This window comes from Pezoporus occidentalis, unplaced genomic scaffold, assembly GCF_034315485.1.
Source record: "Pezoporus occidentalis ecotype Australia unplaced genomic scaffold, CSIRO_AGI_Poc_V1 ctg12, whole genome shotgun sequence".
In the NCBI taxonomy this organism is placed as follows: domain Eukaryota; kingdom Metazoa; phylum Chordata; class Aves; order Psittaciformes; family Psittacidae; genus Pezoporus; species Pezoporus occidentalis.
The window spans coordinates 462,730-487,445 of record NW_026912994.1 but is presented as its reverse complement, the minus strand read 5'-3'; the positions used below and the strand labels follow the sequence as shown (position 1 = coordinate 487,445).

Sequence of the window (24,716 nt, the reverse complement as noted above, 5' to 3'; positions counted from 1 at the left end):
TTCCCCTATTGTGTATTTTTCCTTCTCTTCGCAAGCAGGAGTATGTTTGTGTGCATTCCTGTTTGTATAGAAAACACTCCTACTGTTTTACTGTTGGCAACCTTTCCCATTATTTGACCTTCTCTTGCTTTTCATGTGACAGTCCTTCAGCAGACCATTCCAAGGACTCAGGTGGAAAGGGTGCCGAAGAGACAAGTGGTCGCCACCTACCCACAGCAGCTCTGCCTACATTTTGATCTCAGAGTCTGGTGGCTCCCTGTGAGCTGACCTACAGGATTTGTAGTGGAATAAATGGATTTCCTTAGGTTATATTGTTTGATGGATGCTCTGCTGTTGATTCAGAAGCAGTTTTGATAGTTTATTAAGCTTTCTTTGCTGCCTTCCTTGTAGCCATATAGAGGTGGGTAGTCTGCTGTTCCCTTCAGTTCTCTTTGACTAATTGTGGATGTTTCTTTTCTTTCCTGCCTAGTGTTCGCACCTGAGCCTGTGTCTACAGTTCGCTTATAGCTGATACAGCACCAGAAGACCAAGAGCTGATGCTGTAATCATCCTCTCAGACTATTGCTTCATAGTCCCTAGGAGAAGATTCTCTTAGCTTTTTCTCTTCTCTTGCTTCACTGTTTGCAATCTGCAGATCAGTCTCTTTCTGATACTTCTTTATTACTGAGGGACACCCATATGATTTCTTACTTAAACCCACAAGATTTTTGTACAGTTCTTCACATCACCTAATGCACATCATTTCAAACGTGATATCCCACCATGTACCCTTTCATGACCAAAAGGGAATGCTTCAGTTCCTTACCTCTGTGTCAGCCTTTGTCTTTAGGATATAGGTTTTGTATCAGGACAGAAGCAAGACTTGCATTCTCACTCCTTAAATACAGAGCTTTGAAGTAATTTGCTAATGTGTTAACATTTTTTTGGATAGGCAGACAGAGAAGTCACTTAACTGATGTATAACAGGGTGGCATAATTATTACAATAATTGAAAGAGAAATTATTTACAATAATAAATGGGAATATAAGTAGGAGTAATGGGACTGTGAAATTATGGGTAAGAAACTTGGCTGAATATCAAGAAGTGATATATCTTATTGAAATAACCTAGTTATTGAGATGGCTGAAGCCCCATCAGGTTGGCTTATTTAAAGCTACACTGGACAAAGCAGTAATGAATGTCTGTCCACAAGGAAGATGTTGTTATCGAGAGGGCAAGCTATCCTGTTTTTTTTTTCCTTTTCAAGGCTGTGTAACTTTGAGGCAGGATGCCACAGAAGGATGGGCTTTTCCAAACTCCCTGTGCTCAAACAGAATTGTAAATTGCTCAGAACCATAGAATCATAGAATCGTAGAATGGTTAGTGCTGGAAAGGACGTTAAGATCATCCAGTTCCAACGCCCCTGCCATGAGCAGGGATATCTCACACTAGAAGGCATTTCCTGAGTTATCAATAAGAGGGTAGCAAAATGAGTTATTCAAATAAAATGGTTTTATTTTACTTTATACCTTTTTCCCATGGAAACAATGTATAAATATGTTACATGGCTGAGAGCACTTCCCCATTCCAAGAGGCACTTTGCAGTAATTTATGACTTCCTAAAGACAACAACCTGGCAGATTACTGTCCATTCTTAGCCTTAAATCAGAAGGGAATAGTTTAGAATATAAATGTGTAGAGAGTTTTGAAAGAATATTCTAATCTAGTTTAATATCCCAGAGTTGAAATAATTGTAGGTACATGAGGCATGGGAATGACTTTGCACCTCTTGTAGCTCTTCTGCCTGTTCTATATATTGAGCAGCCAAACTTGCAGGAAACAAGTGCCTGGCCACATTATAAATGATCTTCATCAAAGCAGAAGGGAAACTGGAAAGTCCTAGATGTACAGAGCTAATCTCCTAGCTGAGACTACCCAGTTTAGGTGAAATCTTTGAGGCAGATGCACAACCTTTAATCTTTATTTAAAGGCAGATGTACTGCATTTCTTACTTAACATTTCATAGACCCATTTCTCCAGATTTGATGTCATTTCAGATGCTACCTCCAGAGCATGCTGGACTGAAATTGGGATGTTAGTATATCAAAATTTGAACATCACACCTGCCAAGCACGTGAGGATGCTGTATGCCTAAAGTCATCTGTGCCATTAAGAGGTTAATGGCGGAATGACAAACCTGGAATGTGATCTGAAATGCTAGCAACTTTGATTCAAACATGCTAGATGCAAACTTTAAAAACTTTGTTATGCTAAATAGCTGGGGTAAATAGATTCATGAATGATTAGAGAAGTTAACTGAAGAAATGTTCTCTACAGTACAGGCTGTCAAATACAAAGATAACTACCTTTGGCTTATTAAGTCTTTATGAAGCTTATTGGTCGATAATAATTATACTGCTGACCAGTACAGGAGGACATACAACTTTATTTCTGCTCTGATATTTGCCACTTATCATCTCTGGACTTCTATCTGAGGCAGTAATGCCATATTTATGGTTTTTTTTGGTTGTGGTTATGACTGTAAACTCCATGCAGAGATGCATCTGCGTATAAACCAGCTCTGGAAGTAGAAGAATGCAACAGTATCTTTGGGCTGAACGACTTTGTATCAGGTGTTACTAAACTGCTGAGAAGGACCAGGCTGTCCCTGGGCGCTGTGCTCCTACAGGGATGTAACGGCTCACTGGTGTGGAACTGGGGTGTCGCTGTCATGATGTCACATAATGTAGACACTCTTGAAGTCATTAATGATAGTTCTGTTTGAAGAACATTTTTGGATCTGACCTTTGTCTTGTAAAAATCATCCAGACTCAAAACCATTGCCGCTTCAAGATTAATCCATTTCTAGTCCTTTTGTTAAAAATAGTATAAACAGCTTGTAGGAAACCATGTAAGTTATTGAAGCACTACACTACTCACTATAAGCAAACTAGTACAACACTCTTTTGTTGTTCTAATGTAAACCCAAATGCATGCTACATCCAGAAACTGAAAACTCAGTAATCGAGCCAGATTATTTTGAAGAGGAATACTCACCATCCATCAAACGTGATAAAGTGTGGATCAGTGAAAGAGTAGCAGTTCCCTGTTGGGAGGTCTCAAACTGTGACCTAGTTAAAATGAAATGTGTAATGAATATAGTCTACACAGCGGTTTTTCTTCATTATTGTTCCTCACAAAACATTAGGGTCAGGATTCATGTGTCAAGTACAAACCGAAGCCTGACTTCTAAAACATGATTGTGAATGGGTACAAGATACGCTTTGCTTTCAAACAACGGAGTTTAATCACATACAGTAAGGGAGTACAAAGTGCTCCTATCTTTTTTTTATCTAGTAAAAAGTGAAGCTTTTTTATGAAAACTTTTTGCTAAGTAGATTATACACGGAAATTATCAAGAGAATGCTCATTGAATTGAACTAATTTTAATGCTTGAAGTATGGTTTAAGATATGCTGTAATTAACTAGCATTAGCATATTTTAGCAGGAGTCATGGCCTGTCCTCTAATTTGACCTTAGGTTTCCTGATACAGCATCTGAATGGTTGATTCATATGTTTGATATGCAGGTTATTGGCGGGGTGCTGGTGATAAGGCCCCTAATCCATACACTGGAGCTGTGTGCTTTCGACACGTGAATAAAAGAGGAAAGGATCTGCTACAGCAAGACAAAAAGATCAACTACAGCAACAGAGACCTTGAGGTGCATCAGCTCGTGGTTACTTGTGCACCAGCTGGGTTCCACACAAGGTCTCAAGTACTGGCACCCTTCAAGAAGATAAGCCTATGAAAGCCAGAGGTAAGGCAACTCCTTTTGAAGCTGCAATAGCTGAATCTCAGGCATTACTGGGCATTGCAACATCTGCTCAAGATGGTGTTTTTTTTTTATGGCTGAGTACTCTGCTATCCCGTTCTCAGAAATGGAAGACTGGGTTGTGTAGTGGTTTGTGATATGAACAGCTCCCAGTCATACTGGTGGGAGTGATGAAGTGTTATGTTTTTCCCATATCTCGCCTGCCAGGGCTGTTAATTCGTTGTTCACTCTTTGCCCATGAGAAGTCCAGAGGTGCAATTCAGTTAGTTCTACTACAAGTCACAGAGCAGGGAAGAAGAATGGCTGCTATATCCTTGTGCAGTCTCTCATTGACAAAGCAGAACATAGCTTTTAGGAACAGTTGTGAAATCAAATAAATGACTGAGAGGGTGAAGATAGAACTACATTTCCTGACAAAATTCTTCACCTGTGGCAATACATTATCTTGTATTTCAAAATGCCCCTCAACAACTCACAGAGACACTGCTTAGACACCCACCAGTGTCTGGCACACCAAACTATTCGAGTGATCGTCTTGAGGGCTAAAAACTTCTTTGAACAGCATTTCGATCTGATGTCAACTGTACAATTTGTATCTACAGTGTGATATAAAGGAGTGTCTCAGAATTTTCCCATTCTCCCCATGGCCACAGACTTCCTAAGTAAAACCTTTGTACAAGCAAATCCATGTGGCATTTTCTGTTCTGCTCTTTTCTTGCATGATTGTATGCAGGTCCTAAGTACAGGCAGTGTTACTTTGCTGAAGAAATCTGCTTTATCAGGTGTCTGAACTTCTCAGGATGTTTTGCTCACCATTTCTGTTCAATTTGCAGATAAACCAAAAGTATTTGAACAAGTCTGAAGGACTAAAGATTATGCGGATTTTTCCTTGATACGTTTCAGGAACTGTGTTACATTAAGGCCTCTAATTAACCACAAAACAGCAACAGGGAAATGGGAAGGAGGGAAAGTAGTGTTTAAGTTTCCATAGATCAAGTTTTAACTGAGATAGATGGAATTTATTATTAAAATTGAGTAATCCAATTTCACACTTGCTACATTTTCATATTTTAATGAACACTTTTGTAACAGCAAGAAAAAAATGTGGGGATGTGAGTGCACTACACTGAATTAGCTGCAATTTCTGATTTAAGAATCCTAAAATGCTTAAAAGAAGCCTGTGATGGAGAGGAAAGGATATAGTCCCATGCTAGACCTTTTACCTTTGAAGACAAAAATTCTTTTTGGTCCTGTTTAATCTCATTTTCTCATGAGCAAATCCACAAAAATGAGGGCAATGAAATTATAGATTTCACTGGGGGTTTGCTTTTGGTTACTTAATATATACCTGCTTGGATGTGCCACTGCTCTGAGAAATTTAGTTGAGTCAAATCTGTTCTTTGGTTTATTCTTTCAAGCGGTGGGATTATGGCTCTCAAACCTCCCAGCCAAGGCCCTAAAACAATTTCACAGACATTAGGCTGGTAGCTACTTACCAGGCTACTTTGGCCAGGCTTTCTGCAGGGAAAGCATGGCATTTCTCCCTGATTGCTTCTTCTTATTTTTATTTTAGATGTGTTGTACAGGAATAAATGAAGAGATGGAGCAGCTGCATGTGTTGCCAGGGATGTCCTGGTGAATCCTGGCAGTCACAAATTGAACACAGCTCTATTGAGTTCTGTTCTCCTTTCTCATTACCAGTGGTACTGCCTTTCCTCTGCTTTTTCATAAATTGTTCTCTAAACCCTTGGTTTTCCCTCTCCTTCTTTCTTGAAAAGGTGTTAATTCCCTAATTTAGGTTCTCCCTCTCTCCTCTTCCAGCATACACAAGAATGCCTGATTACATTTATAATCCACTCGATAGTTTAACTGATGTACTAATAATCCAACCTAAATCTGTTAAAGCACAAGTCTATACAATATTTTTATTTTCTTGGTTTATAAAGAGGCTGTTTTGGTTTACTCTCCTGACAGCTGCCCCCAAATATTTATATGGTTCAGGTTTATCAGCATCTCATTTTCTTTGATACTAATCCTCCCACTTAAATTTGGCACGTTTTCCAACTTATTTTAGGACCCGACCTTCACATCATTGGGTGCGTAAGCCCCCCAGAGCAAATCCCTCCATCCGACTGGCTCAGCTCTGATGTGGCTCATGCGGTTCCCATCCTGAGCAAAGTCTGTCACGGCTATCACTGTCAGCGCGGCAGCTGCACAGCTGCTTTCCGAGCATGGCACCCGCAGCAGATCCACCTGGCATGATGAAAGGGCGATGTTTGGAGAGCCCAGTAACTGGCTATCTAAAATGAACACAAACACTGAGTCTGACAAGAGTTATTCAAACAGTTGCCTGTTCCCTCTTTACCATCCAACACAAATGTTTCCTATTCCAGGACACACATGCCTTGAAACCAGATGGGGTTTGCATGTGACTGACTGAATCTGGCATCCCTCTGCACATTTTTCTGTGATTTTTTTTTTTCTTTTCCCATGCAGTAGGCATTTTACTAAAACTCAGTGGTGCTTTTCTTTCCACAGGTGCTCATATTTCTGGAATGACAATCTTATCTTTATGGGTCCATGCCCAGGGAATGAAGATGAGTAGTCCTCATGACAAAGAAAGAGATGAGCCTGTGTTTCTATGAAACATTAATCTTTCATTAGCTTTATTATAAGGAGTAATTTAATTTAAAATAAACAGAATTTTGATCTGGAAAGGTAGCGGTTCTTGAGTCAGATTTTAGTAAACTTTGGATCCATGACAGAAAGGCAAATGCAGCAGATTTGTATCTGTATTTTTGGCATAGTTAGGTATGGTGCTTTACTTTCCAATCTGTAAAATGATGGTAATTTTATTTCTATCTTTTGCAGAGGCATTGCGAGGATAAATTCACTACAAGAATGTGGAAAAGTAATAGGCTATGATGGTATTGGCTATGTAAGTATCTCTGATGGATAGGGATGTGATGGGTCATAAGAAATTAATATGGAAATGGCAATGGCATCCCAAGTCAATTATGCAGATCTGCTTCTGCATGTCTTATCTTTCCTAAAGGGACTTCTTCTAGTGGCAAGTCTGGTAATGTCCACTTCTTTTGGGCCTCGAACCTTCATCCTCAGGTCTCAGGTAAACGACAAGCCTGGATTTTTATTTCCATAGATGTGTTTTTTATTTATAAACACTGAATTATGATAGCATTGGGTTCTGAGCCATCTGTATTTTACAGTGTGTATGTGCTGTTCAGGAAGCCACCCAGCCCTTCATGAATCCTTTGTTGGGTAAAAAATTAAATTGCGACCCTCCTGAAGATAGTCAGATTCTTGCTGCCGATTTCAGGAGTGCCAGCATTTTTACTGAATATTTAGTTTTCTGTCGCAGACCATTAATTATCAGCTGATAAGAATAAAGTTCTAGAAATGGTGGTAATGTAATTGATCTGATATGAAAACAAGTGATTTTCATAACGTCATAGAATCATAGAATAATTAGGGTTGGAAAGGACCTTAAGATCATCTAGTTCCAACCCCCCTGACATGGGCAGGGACACCTCACACTAAACCATGTCACCCAAGGCTCTGTCCACTCTGGCCTTGAACACTGTCAGGGATGGAGCATTCACAGCCTTCTTGGGCAACCAATTCCAGTGCCTCACCACCCTCACAGTAAAGAATTTCTTCCTTGTATCCAATCTAAACTTCCCCTGTTTAAGTTTTAACCTATGTTTTATTCCTTATGAAAATAAAAATAAAATATAATTTAAGTTAACCCTGTAGAGTTCTATAGGAACTGAACAAAAAAACCTACAAATGCTAATAATATAATCTCTCATATCAAGTCCTTAAAAAGGCTTTCTAGCATTTTATAGAAAAGTCCTGGCTCATTTTCAAGGTTCTTGATTCAATTGAATTGGAGGTTTCCATGAGGAATAGTTGTTGCCAGTACAGCCCTGTGAGTTATGCTCACAACCCAGGACAAAAGTTTAAAATCAAAGAAAATCATCTTGTCAAAATAGTAATGATAAACTTAACAGAAGCTGAACTCCAGTGGCTCTACTCTGCCTTGACATTCGTTATGATATTGTCTGAACTTGGAGAGGTATTTCTGTGCTTGTAATTAGCTTTCTTATCACTTATTCCCTACATAATTAGCACAACAATGTTATTTTATGGATTCAGTCAGATGAGGAGCTTGTCAGTTAATTTATCCAGTATAAACAAGTCTCAGCTAAAATAGATTTTTTTTTTTTAGTTTCTATCACTGTGGCCAACCTTGCTTTTTTCAGAAGCCCACAGTGTGCTTTCAGATAAAGTAACAGACCCTAAAGACAATAAGGCACAAAACAAACATGCAGTTATGCAAACACTAGCAGCAGATACTCAACCTTAAGCATATATAGGTATCTCAGTTAATTGTAAATGACCCAAGTGCCACCCAGGGAGACAGGCTCAGGGTGGAGCAATCAAGGGCTGGACCTGGTTATCGATTTCAGCTGCAGAAACAAGTTGATTTCCACTTCAGTAACAACTTCCTTCAAAGATTATCTAACTGGCTGAGTTGTGCCTCCATCCTGGCACCTCTGGGCACCAACACATCAAGCCCATTGACAGCTCAGAAACAAAGCTGCTTCCATAGGTCTTGCCTCCGCTCTTTCTTCCAGTCAAATGCACAATGTGGGACTGGGGAAGACCCTGGCAAAGAGTCAGCCTTAGTTTCAGTGCGATCAATTGAACTTAGTCTCTTAGTCTCCCCAACTTGAGAACTCCTGGATTATGCATTCACTGCCAGAGAAAATGTGAGTTAAAAAAATTACTTTGAAAGTTTATGTGACTAATTCTTACTTGATCCTCATAAATGGTAGGTGTCTAAGCTGCTTGGAGTCCATGGGGACTGGAGATGTGTCTCCACGCCCCCCCCCCCCCCCCCCCCCAACCCAGCCTGTGCTTTCAGCTAGTCAATATCTAAGAAAATCTGTTCACATGAGCTCAGCGGATGTTTGCCTGATGGACCAGCAGAGACTCTAAGCCAAGAACAGTATGTAGAACAGAGCAGCACTGAGCCATGGATAAATGCAAAGTACTTCATGTATGAGAGCCAGCACAGCTGCTGGAACCATAAGGTGCTGTTCAGTTTAAGATCTCTGTGTTATGATACCATTTGAATTATTTTTTTCTTCTGTCTAAGGGCTTGGCTGATGGTGGGGAGAGGAAGGAGAAGGATTTAGAAAAGGAAAAATATCAGGAACTATCTAGGTTTTGCCAAACATTTTTTTGAGCTGGCTTTTTGTGGGTAGAGAAACTGTTGCTGTAATCCTGTCTCGAAATGTTTTTCTCATTGAGTCACCTATGAAAAAGAAATAAATATCTTTTTAGAAGAACAGTTTGGTGGTTTATTTACTGCAAATGAAAGTAAATATTTATATGTCCCCCTTGGTTAGGCACGATATTCCAGTAGATTAACCTGAGGAAAACATTTACTGATTAAAAGGGCAAGAATTTTCTAAGTGACATTGTCAATGTTCTCAAGTAAAAAAAAAAAAACTTTAGAAAGAGGATAATATATAAGCATAAGAATGATGTTTTTCTTCTGTATTAAGTTAGACAAAAACTGTAAGCCAGCTAAAGAAAGAAAAAAGGCTTCAGTTCACATTTACTGAATAATAAATCTGCGAGTGAGCTTCTTATTGATAATTAATGAAATTATTCTACCTAAGATCACTGCTGCTACAAAAACTTAAAATGGAATTTTATACTCCTGGAATTTAAAATAAGTTCTCGCACTCACAGTTACTTCATCCATAAATTTCAATGGACTAAGGTTCAGGTTTCTGCTAGTCAGACTTTTTTTTTTTTTTCCCCTAAAAATCCTGCATGTTATTATCATCTATTTTATTTTGCAATGAAATATATGACCTAGCTTGTTGATTTTATGGCTTCCATTACTTTTTTGTTGTTTGCATCTTATAATTTCTATTAGAATTCATTGTAACATAAATGCAGGGAAAAGTAAGCGCATTTATTCAATGCCGATATATAAAACTCTTACCCAAATCCTCAACACTTAGCTTCAGAGTAATTTTACAGGAGTTGCCATGCTGTGGACAGACAAAGGGTACAACACTCAGAATGGTCAAATCATGTTCTTTGCCATCCTCTGCAATTTGTAATGATTCTGGTAAAAAACTGGAAATAAAAAAAATTTTAGATAATTTTGACAGATTAATTAGAAAATACTGATATTTATAAAATTGTGAGTGGTTTAAATCAATTATGAAAATATAGAATTGCTTGTGAAATAATAATCTTTGTAATAATCCTCATAATAATAATCTTCACAATAATGATATTTTACTTTATAAGGTGAAATTTTTAAAATACTTGGCAATTAAGAAAATGTTTGCAGTTGTCATACATATTGTCTAATTGCTTCTGTACTCTGCTCCAGGTGCAAAGTGAGTGCAATTTTTGCTCTATTCCTCTTCTTTGCTATGGGAGGAAGACGGATTTCTCTGTACATAATACATTACAGTTTCAGTGTCTCATGCGCTGGGGAGAGAGCTCAGGTTGTGCCATTTTTGTCTGTCTGTTCTCCTGAGACAAGAGCAGAAACAGCACTTGGGGTTACTCAGAAATGGGAATTTCCATTCCCTGGGAAATTCTGACATTTCCAAGAAACTTGAAACTGTTCTTCAAACATCGGACAGAAAGGGCTGCCAGATTTTTCAAACACCATTCATGGAGGCATGTATCTTAGATGCTCAGAAGATCTCAAAATCTCCTGGACTGCCAGAGTGACAATGTAATCCTTGAGTGGGATTAGACCTGGGTTTTGTACTCAGTGTGAATTTATCTTCAGCATTTTAAGTGCCTTCCCATCAAAATTCATTTTTATCTTCACTTTTGAGCTACAACAAATCATCTGTGTAGGTGTGCCTTCCCATAATACCATAATATAACATAAATATAACCACCAGAGTACTTTGGTGTATATTTACTAGAAGATACAGGTTCGCATATTCTTTATGGTACATTAGCGTCCACCTGCACACGGCGCTGATCGGTGGTTTTGGGTGTTTTACAAACAGACTGAAAGCCATTTTGTCTAAGTAAACATGAAAGCAGCACTGGTTATGATGGTCAGGGCTTAAGTTTCTGTGTCTTGTTTTTCAAAGCATGTCTGATAATGTAAAAATTCCCTAGGGATATGCCAAGTCAGTAAATCAAGGCTATTGGTGCTACCTTAATCCCGGCATAGAAACTTTTGCTCTCCTCAGGCAATGACAGCTGCTCAGCAGTATTCCTCATAAAAGCAGTGACAGTGCAAAAGACCTATGATAAATAAACAACATACGCTATACCTTTCCTTGAAGAAAATTCATATAATATAATTCATAAAATTCATATATTTGAGAGGTTTAGGCTTTAACAATATTTTTGCATAATTCTGGAGATTTGGAAGAATTTTTGATGCAAAGAAACATGGTTTCTATCTTAACAGTTAATAACACTGAATGCTTGCAATGTGTTTTCTTCAGTTTTTCAAGCATCTTGGTTAGTGATATTAACTCATTTTAATTAGGGAGAAATACATTGTTCATGGACATTACTGTCAGGATAAGAACATTAGCTCTTGGGACTTCAGTCTGTCCAATGGATCAAATATCCTTTCTCTGTACTATATTTGTAACCAGTTTTTTTCTAAATTTGAATTAGTTTGACAATCATCCAGTCACACTGTGTCAGCAATATAAGAAGCTGCTTTTTTTTTGTTTTTCTTGCTGCATTCTAAAAGTTGATGCAGATGTGCCCACAGCATTTGTATTGTAAGAAAATAATATAGTAAAAATATTCCCTACCCAAAAAACTCCACCAAACACAATGTACCAGGACCATTTATGTTTTATTCCTAGCACAGTCAACGCAACCTTTATCTCTGCTGAGCCTGCACACCATCTGCCATCTTAATGTTTCATTGGTTTCAGAAAAAACAAGCTGCTAACATCATTTCTAGGATCATAAGATTAAACTACAGAAATTTTCCTTAAAGCAAATGACAACAGGCTCTGAAACTGTAGTTCAGAATTTTTTTGGGGGGGAGCTCGTCTCAGAAATGGAGTAACAGATTGTGATATACTAAATCAATTTCAAATAGTCAGATGACATATTTGTAACTACTGCCTTTTTTAAGCCTTGAGTAACCCATGAGGAGGAACTGGACCAATCTAATTCATATTCCATTGTGATAAACTCATTTTGATGGATTTTCCCAGCATCACTCAGTCCATGCTGCTCTAAGCCTACCGGCTTAGGCATGACCCTCATGACCAGTAGCAGCAAAAGAGGCTCAAACCCCAGATATTCCCAAATCCATAGGGTCGCATGGGCATGAGTTGAATAGCACTCTGGAATATTTCTTTTACCACCCTAAAAATCCCTCTTCATTACCATCAACTTGAATCATCTTTCCAAACTCATTTGTGCACAAGCGTGCCCCAGAAGCAACACAGCCTCATTTGTATGGCTATGGGGAAAATTAAGTGTCTTCTGTGCTGTTAAGGTGGATTATTTCCAGTCCAGCTCAGTCCCAGGGTTACTTACCTTTTGGTACATTGGCCATTTTCACCTTCAGAAAGTTTCTCACTTTTTTGCTGACAGCTCCAGCCAGTTAGGCCATGTGAAAATGGTTTTATTTCTTACATTAACTAGATGAAAGCCTTGTGGTTGTATTGGGTGTGTCTCACAGAGATAATTTACAGTTAGCCTCAGATACTTCATAGTTAGCCAGTTTGCCTCCAAAGGAGAACATGTCATTGTCCCCTCAAGGCAATAGTCCCGTTATCATTAGATATTTATTACCTTCAAGCATTCCCTAAAGGCTCCTGTTCAGCTTACAGAGTTTTCAAAACAGTTCTGCTGGAAAGGCAGGAGGCAAGCGTTGATCTTCCTCCTGCTGCTTCTCCTGCAGCTGCCACAGGGACAGCCTGCAAAATCAAGATCTGACAAGGCGGTGACAGCAGAGAAAGAGTTTAGACAACGTATACTCCCCCTATTTAAAAAAAAAACAACAAACCAAGCGCTGATCCCCTTGGAGAGCTCATTGAGAAAATGGAATGCACCTGCATTGCAGATGCGATATTTACACTTGCCAGACTGTTGGCACTTTTGGCTTTAATGCTTTTCGCCAAAAATATTCACACAGAGACTTCCCTCTGAGCACACCACATGGAGTGTTCCTGCCAAGGAGGGAGCTGTTGTGTGAGGCAGCAGGGTCACATAAAAGGATGCCTGGCATCGATGGAGGCATCTCCCAGTGATCTTCACCAAAGTGACATCCTGGGAAATGTCATGACCTAGCCTTATTCCCTGCCAGCATTGTATTTTCTCACATACATATTTTAGAGGTATATTTTATTGATAAAGCATGGAAAACTAAAATAAAAAATTACTCTATGATGATACACTGAGGCATTCTTAGACTATCAATCAGTCCATTCCAGTTCTGTCTTCAGTGGTTTTGGAGATGAGCACAAACTCTGCAAATTCTAAATGTACAGACAGTCATCATGAGTTAAGTTTTATTTCTGTCTTTTATACTATTCCTCCTCTTTAGTGACTTTATGTTGTTAGGTGCACACTTCACAATCAGCAGATATGTTCAATGGCGACTGAGCTACAAGTTGATGGTTTGTCACATAGTTATTATGACAGTCACTCTGAGGAGGTGTTGTTTTGCCTTCAGCTAAATACTAGCTCTTTTCTCCAGTTCAGTAATCAACCTTTTCTTTCTCTTCGGCCCCCACCCCCATCTGCCCCCACCCCCATCTCAGGATGCATCATTTTTAAAGCAAAGAGATGAAAGCAACACTGACAGCAGTGTGCTGATAGCCGTGACAGGTTAGGCAGTATTTTTCCACAAACTCATCATATCTGTTAAAAAAATCAAATTATATTTTTTCATCATCCCTTTTAAAGGGACAGAAATGTAAGGATACCCTCAGAAATGATGACCAGACTGCTTCCAGGCACAAGCTGCTCCCTTTCCCCTGTGTGCTGGCAGATCTTTGTATAGGGCAGAAAACTACTCCTAAGCACAAAATTCTCATCAGAAAAGCCCCTGGAAGCTAAGAAGTTTCTTCTTCCCTGTGTGTTGGAGCAGATTTCTACTCTTACACAGACTCAGTCAGATTCTTTCCTATTTTGCGATGAACCCTGTGAGTAGTGTATTTAGCTGAAAAAAGAATTCAGTTATTAATTTGGAGAAGATCAAGTAGCTCTGGGAAACAGATTGGGAAAGTATTATAATCCTAGGACCTTTCACCATCTCTGGCAAATTCCCCCATAACAATTTGCATATCAAAATTTTTTGTTTCTTTTTTCCCCCCACAGTTCTCGGAATCCAAAGCTCCCCAAGGTCAGTTGTTTGTGCTCATTTTGAGAATAAACCCACCTCCAGTTTCACCGTTTTCTGTGTCCCTAATTACTTCTGAATGTACCATGGGGAACATAGGCTGGGATGCGGTAGGGGACACTTGCCAGTGCATCCAGCATGGCCATGCCTCCAGTTTTACCAGCTTCTCCCAGCCGGGATAATGGGTTGTGTTCCCAAAGGCAAAAGAGGAGATGATTGGTGCTTAAAACCCATCCCTGCTCATCACTCAGGTACCTGAAGACTCCTGGGTTTGCCAGGGAATTCTGAGAGCTTTCAGAAAGGCCAGCTTCAGCCACATGCTTCTCAAAGCACTGGCAGACATGGTGCCACCACCCTTCTCAACACTGTCCCAGGAGCAAAAGCACTTCTCCCCAAAACAGAGAGAGCTGGCAGATGGGAGTACTGGGTTTGGGTCTGTCATGAAGGCTGCTTGTATGTTTTACCTAAACAGTCACCAGAGAAAATAAGCAAATGCATGTGCAGGTTCCCACCTGCAGTCACTGCTTCCTCTCCTAGTGCAGCCTATGCCCTGCAGGTGGGATGCTCCCTTGGGAAAGGCAGGACATGCATGCAGCTCACAGCTGGGAGGACCAGCTACCCATTTCCCATCTGCCCAGAAAGATCCTGAGGTGTGTTGTAGTGCAGAGGCCTCACAGTGACAACAGCAATGGTTTAAAGTTGAAATATGTACTTTTACTGTTACTGATCTTTCAGAGACTGTGTATAGCCAGGTACATCTCAGTAGGAGTTTAAGGTCTGGATTAAAAAGTAGATGGAAGCACTTTCCTGACCTAAACATCCAGTCTCCTGAGAGGTGTGGGAATTCAGGGATGCTGGCGTCAGTCAGTAACTTATGTTGTCCACCTCTGGGAAACTCCCTTCTCAATATAAGGTAGAATTTAGGGAGGCCCAGTTCTTCCCTTCACTGGGTAGGAAAGTCTGCATGCTCCTCGTAAGGTGCACATGCCTAAGGTGTGGGTGATTAACTCTCATAACTCCAGGATTGGATCTACCCTTCTGGCTACTTTACCTATGTCAAAAGGCAGACAGGGGCTGCAAGGGCAAGAGTCACTCAGCCACACTCATGGCTTGCAGGTGAAGGGCTGGTCAGGGAATCAATCACACCAGGTGAAAGTGTGTCTCGCGATGGCTGTCAGAGCTTCCAGGCTGCCCTTGTCAACTCTTAAACACTAATAGGCTGAGGTTAGAAAAGCCTTGAAGAACTGCTTTGCTGGGAGCTTGGGAGTATGTGCAGGAGGGAACTGTGGTTTCAGCCTTGATGAAAAGAGAAAAGGATGAGCAGAGCTGAAGGACAGCATTTCTAGAGAATCTGGGGCAGGGGGGGAATCTCATTAGCTTGAAGAAATGATCTGATTGTAGGTATTTGTAGGAAGGAGTGGGAACAAAGTCTGTGGAAAGTCTTTCCAGAAGGGTTAGCAGAAAAAGGAAAGCAGGGAGAATCTGAGTTAATTAATCAACTAAACCTTAAATCTTTTGAACAGAGATCATACCCTGTGGTGGGCTGTTGGCTGAAGAAGGGAGGGAACTGGTGCAGCAGTGTGACCTGTCTCTCAGGGAAGTCCAGTTCTAGTCACTTTGCTGCTCAGTATATTTAAAGAAGGCAGTTCTTTCCAGTTACCAAATGGCCAAACAGTATGTGGAGGCTGACTGCAGGTCACTCATCTACTAAGGAAAAAAAAATATCCTAGGGTGGTAAGAAGGTGTCTTACGAGCTGCAGAGTTTTGCTTATCATCTCTGATCCTTTCTGCTTCAAAAATCTCCGTTTGAGTTCACCTAGAGCTCTGTTTCTGTGGGGATGCTCCTCATTTTCTATCTGAAGGTTGAGAAAGAAGTTGTAAACTGAAGTGTGAGCTACAAATAGGCAGGTCTTCCTATTTCTGTTTGATTTTAAGTCTGGTGGAAAAATTTACTCCTCATCCCTTGTGAGTGAAAATTAGTTATTTTTTATATTGAGGTACTAATTTACAGTCTTCTTGACTAGGGCATGTTCTTCTGATATTGCAGAGTGCTCGGCAAAGCAGCAGCTTCTAGCATTCAGCTCGGAAAGGCCAGTTTTACTTAAACATTTCTATTTTACAATGCTCATCATAGTTTATGTACGGTGACAATTGCTCCTCACTGTATGAACTTCTGGATTGCTGTGCTGAGCAAAATCTGCACGATTTTCTTCTAAACACCTTTCTTTCTTAGCATAACTCATTACTCACAGTGTGCCACTATAATTTATAGATGGCTGCGCCTCGAGGAATGAAATGACCTCTGTCACTGTCACATAAATAAAGCTTAGGAATGCCAGGATTTTCATATTAGATGGAGTAAGCTTCTTTCAGTGTTTATATAGAAATAGTGGCATGTTATAGATTTATTTAAGGCTGCAATAGTTTTGTGAACATTATGCTGCCAACATTACTGTTTGAAATAACGAAATTGGAGCCCAAAGATGGGGAAGAAAAGCACACATGATGGCTATTAAAAAATAACTGGCTGTTTCGTCAATACAAGTTCAGAAATGTTGGCTGGTAAATCTCAGCTCTAAGGTTTGACTGTGTATTAAAATACATCAATAGATATTCTATTATGTGACTAACCTATTATCTGGAGACTTTTTGACAGATAAAAAATAGTGTAGATATCATTCACCTAAAAGGTGATTAAAAAAAAAACTTGCTTGACTCTAGGACTTTCCTTATCAATAAATGGACAGAGAAGATGCTGATTTCAGGGTATGAAAACATTGAGACCAAATTCAGGCTACGTGAATGCTCACGAAGAGTAGGTTAAAAAAAGTAAGCAGTTTTCAGCATGCTGCAGATTCTGCATCCTAGGGGACAAATTCTGCTCTGAATGCTACCCATGCACCCTGGCAGTGTGCAGCCATGAGGACATTACCATTGGGCTGTGTATGGGGAAGGGGAAAGAGTACTGGAAAGTGCCCCCAGTTCGTTCTTGTCCTGGGTTCAGCAGTAGCAGTCATGTTTTTTCCTTTGTGTTAGCTGGTGCAGTGCTGTGTTTTGACTTCCAGCCTGGGAACAGTGTTGGTGATACTGATGTTTTCGGTTGTTGCTAAGTGATGTTTACCCTGACCAAGGACTTTGTGAGGCTCATGCTCTGCCAGGGAGGAGGGGAAGCTGTGAGGAATCAGAGACGGGGCGCCTGACCCGGGCTAGCCAGGGAGGTATTCCATACCACAGCACGTCATGCCTGGGGTGGGGGGTAACTGGGAGTTACCCGGAAGGACACGGGCTTCCGGGTGGAACTCATTTCTTGGCCGGTGGTATCGTATTCTCTTCCCGTGTTATTTTCCCTTATCATTGTTGTAGTTGGTGGTAGCGGTGGTGATTTGTGTTGTACATTGGTTGCTGGACTGTTCTTGTCTCAACCCGTAGGAGTTGCACTCTTTCGATCCTCCTCCCCATTCCTCCGGGAGCGGGGAAGGGGAGAGCCCCGGTGCGGGGGGGGGCCCTCGATTGTTGTCAGCTGGGCACCACTCACTGGGAGTGAGTGAGCAAGCTATCTGACTGGGTTTAAACCACGACAGTTCTCTCCTCTCTCATATGGCTTTTATCAGTGGCCTCCTTTTCCCTGCCTGAGGAAAAAATCCTTATCTCCATCTTTAATGGGCAGGTGGAAGTTACAAACTGCCTATGTGCAGTGGAGTTTGGTCCCTGGGGTTTGACTCCCTTTAGTGGCATCATCTTTCCTTGGCTGTAGACATGCCAATGCTTACAAAGTCGCTTCAGATTTACACCACTGGAGGTGAAAGGAGAGTCTACCTCTGTGACTCTTGTTAGCACCCAGAGTGGGATGGCAAACATGGTGAAATGCTTTTTTAAATCTTTATTATGTAAAACTGAATTCTCAGTTACAGCTGAGGCTTCATTGCTTGGTTTTCACCAGTGATGATTTATGCATAATTATAATTAATCAAATAGGCCATGAAGACCTTTCAAAAAAAACCTAGCAAGGAGAAGAACATTTTAGTCTCACTAAGCCCACTAAATTAAACATGTAGTTTCAGCAGAGGACAAAGAAGGGCTTACTGAAAACTTAACATAATAAAAATGATTTTATAAAGATTTGGTGTTGCTACTAGTTAACAGAAATGTATTTTCTCTGAATCCCTCAGGATTGTTAAAACTTGAAATGATTGCAAGTGAAATTAATTTGATGAAAATACCTCTTACAAACTTGTCTTTAGCTGGCAGAATTGTCTGCTTGATGTTATAGTATGTGAGGGAAGCATCAGTCAGACTTTGAATTCAGGAGGCATAATTATGAGGAGAAGTGAGAAAAAAAACAAACAATCTTACTGTGCTACTGTTATAAATGACTTATCCTTTCAAAGACTGGAAAAAGCTTATTCACATTTCTTAAATATCTCAAAGAGTTGCAAAATGCCAAGACTACTTCCAACCTACTTTTAACACAAGGCCATTTTCCCTGTTTATTCTTTCAGTTTGTTGTAGCATCACTAATGGCTCTCTGCCTATAAAAGTTATGAACCTAATTTAACTTTAAAAGCCTTGTTTCTGTACCATGAAAAGCCACGATTTCATACAGAAGTCATTTTTTTTTCAAATTTTGAATTGGCTTCCGTTTTGTTGTTGTTGTTGAAACTAGATCTGTGCTGCTATGTAAGCCATCAAATATACTTCTTAGAGATTGTTTTGTAATGGACTCGATATCTTTCAGTATGCTATTGAACCAAGAATTTGGAATCAGAGAGGTAGAACACCATGAAAGAGACCATAAAATAAACCTCCCTCTATTTTAAAATGTACTGTCCTTCTTTTCCATGAAAAGATGTTATTGTGTCTCTGGTCCATGAGTATAAAAATTACAGAGTGTATATAGTTGAGCCTGCCTATACTGCAAATTCTCGCTGCTGCAAGGTATAAAAAGTACTAAGCAAAAATTGTCCCAGGCACATGTATCTACTAATACCAACTTCATGGCATTCAAGCTGTAATGTAAGTGCAAGTATTCAAATTGCCTTTAGAAAATAGTAAAATGAATAGCTTCAGTGAACTCACTGCAATTCAAAGAAATGTTACAGATCCTGAATCTGGCAAAAGCTGTTTAACAGTCTTGTTGCAAAAGGGTTTCAGTATTTTTTTCTGCAGGAATTGTAATATAATGAGTGAAGAGCAGCACTAATAAAAACAAAACAAAGATTTAAGTAAAGGATTTGATCCCCTTGAATGTTTGACCTTTTTTTTTGCTGAAGGCGAGGTTGCATTACCGCGTCTCCCAATCTGAGGTTTATGCCGTTCATCTCTATATAGGAAAATGACTGCAGAGTGGTGTCACGCTGAATTTGCTGGTTTTTGCCAGAGGTGGACAGGCGTGACCAGACCACCATGTACTGCAGCAATGGCTTTGAGGAGGGGTGGCTGAAAGTGCACTTCAGGTAGACATGACCTTGCGCAAGCTCGGGACTTATCACGGGCTGCAAAGCCAGGCTTGTGAGTTTGACTGGAAGAAGGAAACAAAGGATGAATGCAGCACAAAATGTTATTTTAATATTACAATCATTCACTCAGCAAGAAGATTTCTATATAACTAAACATGGGAGAAATTCTATGTATATATTCTTGTGATTTGATTATTAACCATGTAAGAAAGCAAATATATTTCATAAAAATACAAAAATTGCTAATTGTGTGCTGACTTCCTATTGCTATAATATTGTGTTGTTGGTTTTGTTTTTATTTTGAAGATAAATGTTATTGAAATGAAGCACTCAGATTAATACAAATTAATTACTCTGGCAAAGGCCGTCATCTTTGCATTCCCCTGAAGCACAACCCTTTCATCCAAGTTTTGCAATAAGTACAGAAGAGATATGAGAAATCATTATGTTGCAGAGGTAAATCGACTTGCAGAGAGCACACAGCCCACATTGCCATGCTGTGAAGATCCTTTCCAGGCTGTTCTCAGTCTGCTCAATATAGTCTCCCTCTGCCCAGAATAATGCCATTGCTCTAAAAATAAAGCCTGCTTTCTATACTCTTCAACAAGTTATGAAGTCTGAAACTTTTCTTCCTGTTAAACTCGCCTAGAAAGTAGAAAAAAAGGTGTGTAATACTTTAGGGTGATGTTCTTCCATCTCTGGAGACCTGGACTCAAATGGAACATGAAGCTGGTTCAGATGCTTTGAAAGGATAAATTAAGTAAGTTTTTGGAGGAGTGTAGGTGATATTATTGTAGCCCAAGAGAATAGGGTATGAGGCTGTTCTAACAGAATGAAGAACCAACATACTAACATTTGTCTAGGGCAAATAACAAGAGGTAAGAGGAAGAAACAAGTTACTTAACATATGAATAAGGGTCAGTTGTTTACACCCTTTTCTCTTTTGTTTCTAAGGGAAGCTGCCTGAAATTGTGCCTCACATCATGACTTTCTGCAGGAAATTATTCCAGAAGGACAAAGTTGATCAGCTTATGGGAAGATGTGAGCAGAATTGAAAGCATGTATGCTGCTTTCCCCAGGCATCTCCTTTCTGCCAAGCTATGAAGCTTTCAGTTCAGGAGTGTTGACCAGTGTCCTGCTCTCAAGCTTCCAGTGGTGAGGCTGGAGGATTGACATTGGCAAAAAGCTGTGACAATGACAGCTGGACCCAGCTCTGAGGCCATGTAGAGGCTCCTGTGTTGCAATGTTAACAGCTGAATTTAAGACAGTGACTTAACAACCCCCAGTAGAAAACATCAGTGTTTGGTGTTTTCCATCAAATACTTGATGCTGCAGAAACAACCTAAAGATAGGAAGTTAAAGGCTCAGGAGAGCTGGACCTCACTGAAATGACTAGAAAAAAGGTGAAAGCTTCAACAAGAGTGGTAAGAAAAAGGCAGAAAGTCACTGTTTTGTGATAGATAGGAAGTGATAAACGTTTTGTTATGAAAAAGGCAGGCAAATTTACATTACTAAACAAGCATGGATCAACAGAAAGGACAAAACTAGCCACCCAGGTGTTGGTAAAAAATTCTTCAAACAAGAGTAGTGGAAATCTTATAGTTAAAAAAAGAAAGCCAAGCTTAGACTAGAATATGACTGTGTTCAGTTAGAAAGTCGTTTCTGAGCATCATGGAAATTAAAGAGCAGTTCCATTTATTATAATGGATTTTTTTTTTTTAATTTTAAATAGTGAATTAATCTCATTTACCTTGAGCATTTTTGCTCCCTGTTCATCATGTGGGAATGTTAAAATATTGATAAAAATAAGAAAATTGATACATCTCTGCTTAAAATTTATTTAAGCTCAAATTTTTCCCAATTGAAAGGTGATAACCCTGGTTTCTCAGTGAGTCATATCTGTCCAAAAATCCTGAAAGGAAAGTATAAAGCTACTTTTTACCTTTTGAGAAAGAACTGTCATTTCTGACTAAATCTATATGCACCTGAACATGCTCCGAAGTTCAGAAGGTTTTACTGAGTGAGCAAGTGCTTTCTGCTATTCCTTTGTTTCCTAGCTACCGAACAGAGGTTATATCTCTTGTAGCAGGCTGAAAATTATTTCTGATGAGAGCAATTACATAAATGTCATGAAAAAGATGTTATCTGTTGGTCGTTGTGTTGAGTTTTTTTCCTTCCAGAGTTTCAGAATTATCTTTTTGGGGGGGATACTTGATTAGTGAAGATAAGAACAGACCTTCAATACAGTATCCTGGATACAGTGCCTCAATAAAAACGAGATGCTTCTGCCCACTACCTACACAACTTTGAGCCAAAGTGGAGCCAAAGACAGTAGGAAGGGTTACATGTGAACTGTAACCAAGCAAAGAACACTACAGTAATACACACTAGATTACATTTTGCACTTGTAATAATAGCTATTCTTCAGGAACACCTTGGGCTGCCGCTGATTTATTTTCTACACGGTCTGTGTCTTACCAGGAGTGATGCTTGACTTGCAAGGTCACTGAGATGTACAATGCATTACAGGACCTTTGAACACACAGTCAGAGAGGCATATGCAATCTACTGATCCTCACCTTCTGCGCAGTAGCCCATGCATCCTTGAGTACGCTGCAGGAAATACACAAAGAATTCACCACAGTTCCTGATGGCAATGGGTATCCGAAACAAGCAGCAGCCTTTGGTGCCCCCAAAGAAGGCCTGCCAGGTAACACAGGCCATCAGCCTCTTGCTTTCACCAGGAGCTGGTAGGGATTCAGACTTCAATGGCAGCCACACCGGAGCTTGTGTCCCGCATTTATTCATCTAAGGATGCACACAAAAGAAAACGTTTACAGCAAATGAGGTAAGACTCCATGAAGAATCACTAAAACCCAAGAATTTGACTGTGGTGGACTTGAAGAGTCAGCGAAAAAGCTGTGTAAGTGGGGATGAAAATGTCTTATTCATTTTAGAGAGATGACTTTATACAGATAAAATTCTCTTAAGAACACAATAACTGTATTCCAAAGTATTTTCCTCTATTTTCGTTTGGTTTGTATGAAAAAGATGAAAGCATATGCACAGGCTACATCCTTCTCTGAAAATTACACTTCAGCAGGCTATGACTCATCTATGACAGAAGAAAGCAAGGGCTGCCGGAGCACGAGGGGCAAGAAGTTGTTAGGACCATCACAAAGCAGGACTCTCTGATACTCAGAGCATCACATACCAGCACCTTCCTCCAGAACACTTAGAGCTTAATCTGTCATTGTCCTGACAGTTTCTGCCCTACCCTTCCAGCACATACTGCATACGCCTTTGGGGCTTGAGCCTCTGCCTCATTCTGAAGGGAAATACATATGCAAGATGTATGAAACACATGTGCAGAATATACATCATCTGATCAAATTTTTGGGGAGTTTTGACCTTCAGGCTTCTAACTGTTAACAGATTTCCTGAATACCCTGAACATAAAAAATCCCAAAGCAGAAGGTGTTGGTACTAAATAGTACTACGTCACAGCTGGGAGAGGCTGCAAGGTTTAACTTTTCCAACTTGGAGGTTGATGTTCAGGCATCTCAGATCTGAATTGCATTCTCTATCTGCCAGGCTCTTTCCACTGCCTAAAGGGACATGATTATCCAAAGCTGTCTTTAAGTACCTCAGTGAGAAGATTAGGTATAATCAGAGCCTAATAAAATGTACACAGCCACTTACAATGGTACCTCATTACTCTGCACTGTTACCTATCATTTGCCAATATGCAAAGCATACAGATATTTGAGCTGAAGTTTGAAAATTATTACCAAATACTGGCAATAATTTACTCTTAGGTATCTGTCATATTCCACAGAGCGTGACAGCTGCCGTTGCTTTGCATTTCTTTAGCCAGCGGTAGTGAACTGTCTCTAATAGTCTGATGTGGGGAACATGCTTCCTCCTAATGTGGACATTTGGCTGTATATCACATTAAAAAAAAAAACAACAAACCACCATTTTTTCCCATTGGCCTGGGTTTGCTGCTTCACTTTTAAGATCAAAGTTGTTTGTGACAGCAGGGGAAGCGGTAAATGTCAAAGGATCAATTTATTAAGTCATATGCCAGTGCCCTCCTGTAGTTTGAATTTTACCTGGGAGCTATGCAAGACAGAAAGCAGGGACAGGGGAGTGGGGGCTTCACACACAGGCAAAAAAAAATATTAGAAGAAAATAAAGCATATGGTATGACACAGTCTGATTTCCATTTGGAGCTAGCTATTGTCAGGCTTCTGAAAACAAGGATTCCAGAGAGACACCATTAAAATTGTCCAAACTCTTTTGTTTCCCCAGAGATGTGGCAGTGGCCAAGCAGAGGCGCCATGGAACTCCCAGTGCAGCAGGTCCCCCGGGAGGAATAGTGTGCCAGCATTGCACTAGTGAAGGAGAGGAGCAGATCAGCGTGAAAATGCTTTCACGTGGAATTTTAGACAAATCCCTTCCTTTCCTCTATTTAAAAGCCATATTGTGTGTAACTTTGTAAGAGATTTGTTCTGTTTATTTATTTACAGCTTTTAAGGGACAGCAGTCCTTTCTGTGTTGGAAAGAATGCAGATGTCAGGAATTTGTTCTTTCCTGGTGAGCTCCTGATCTAGAGAGCAAGATCTGATGCAAAGGGCTGGAACTAGATGAGCTTTAAGAGATTTCACACCCAAACCATTCTATGATACTATAATGATTCTATGCATGTGTGAGTAAAGACTGCTGGACTGAATAATTGTTTCAAATTACATTAAAACAAAAAGGTATTTGTGAATGCAATTTGCAAGTGTTGTGAATCCCACAAGCTGGGAAGAATCAGAACAGGGGAGTGCAGAGCAGAAGAGATAAAAGAGCACTGGAACTCAGTGGGTGTATGTAAAATCACAGAAAGCGTTGAAGGAAAATGGTGTGGTAAGGAGACACAGCACAGCCTACCCACCCCTCATGGGGGACTCCTGTACTCCCACTGACTCTGCGATTGGCATCGCAGCTTGCTGCCTGAGGAGAAGGAAGAGGAGAGATGCCAGCACTGCTCATG

The 24,716-nt window shown here is 40.1% G+C and overlaps 1 protein-coding gene across 1 annotated transcript in view; it reads right to left on the bottom strand.

Moving 5' to 3' along the window:
• Window positions 1–24,716, bottom strand: part of LOC134157804 (von Willebrand factor D and EGF domain-containing protein-like) — a 199,922-nt gene that overhangs the window by 109,681 nt on the left and 65,525 nt on the right. Inside the window, 6 exon segments of the mRNA XM_062607159.1 lie at window positions 3,038–3,111; window positions 5,897–6,114; window positions 9,858–9,993; window positions 11,051–11,140; window positions 19,505–19,737; window positions 22,255–22,483. Of these exon segments, the coding sequence (XP_062463143.1) occupies window positions 3,038–3,111; window positions 5,897–6,114; window positions 9,858–9,993; window positions 11,051–11,140; window positions 19,505–19,737; window positions 22,255–22,483 (980 nt within the window).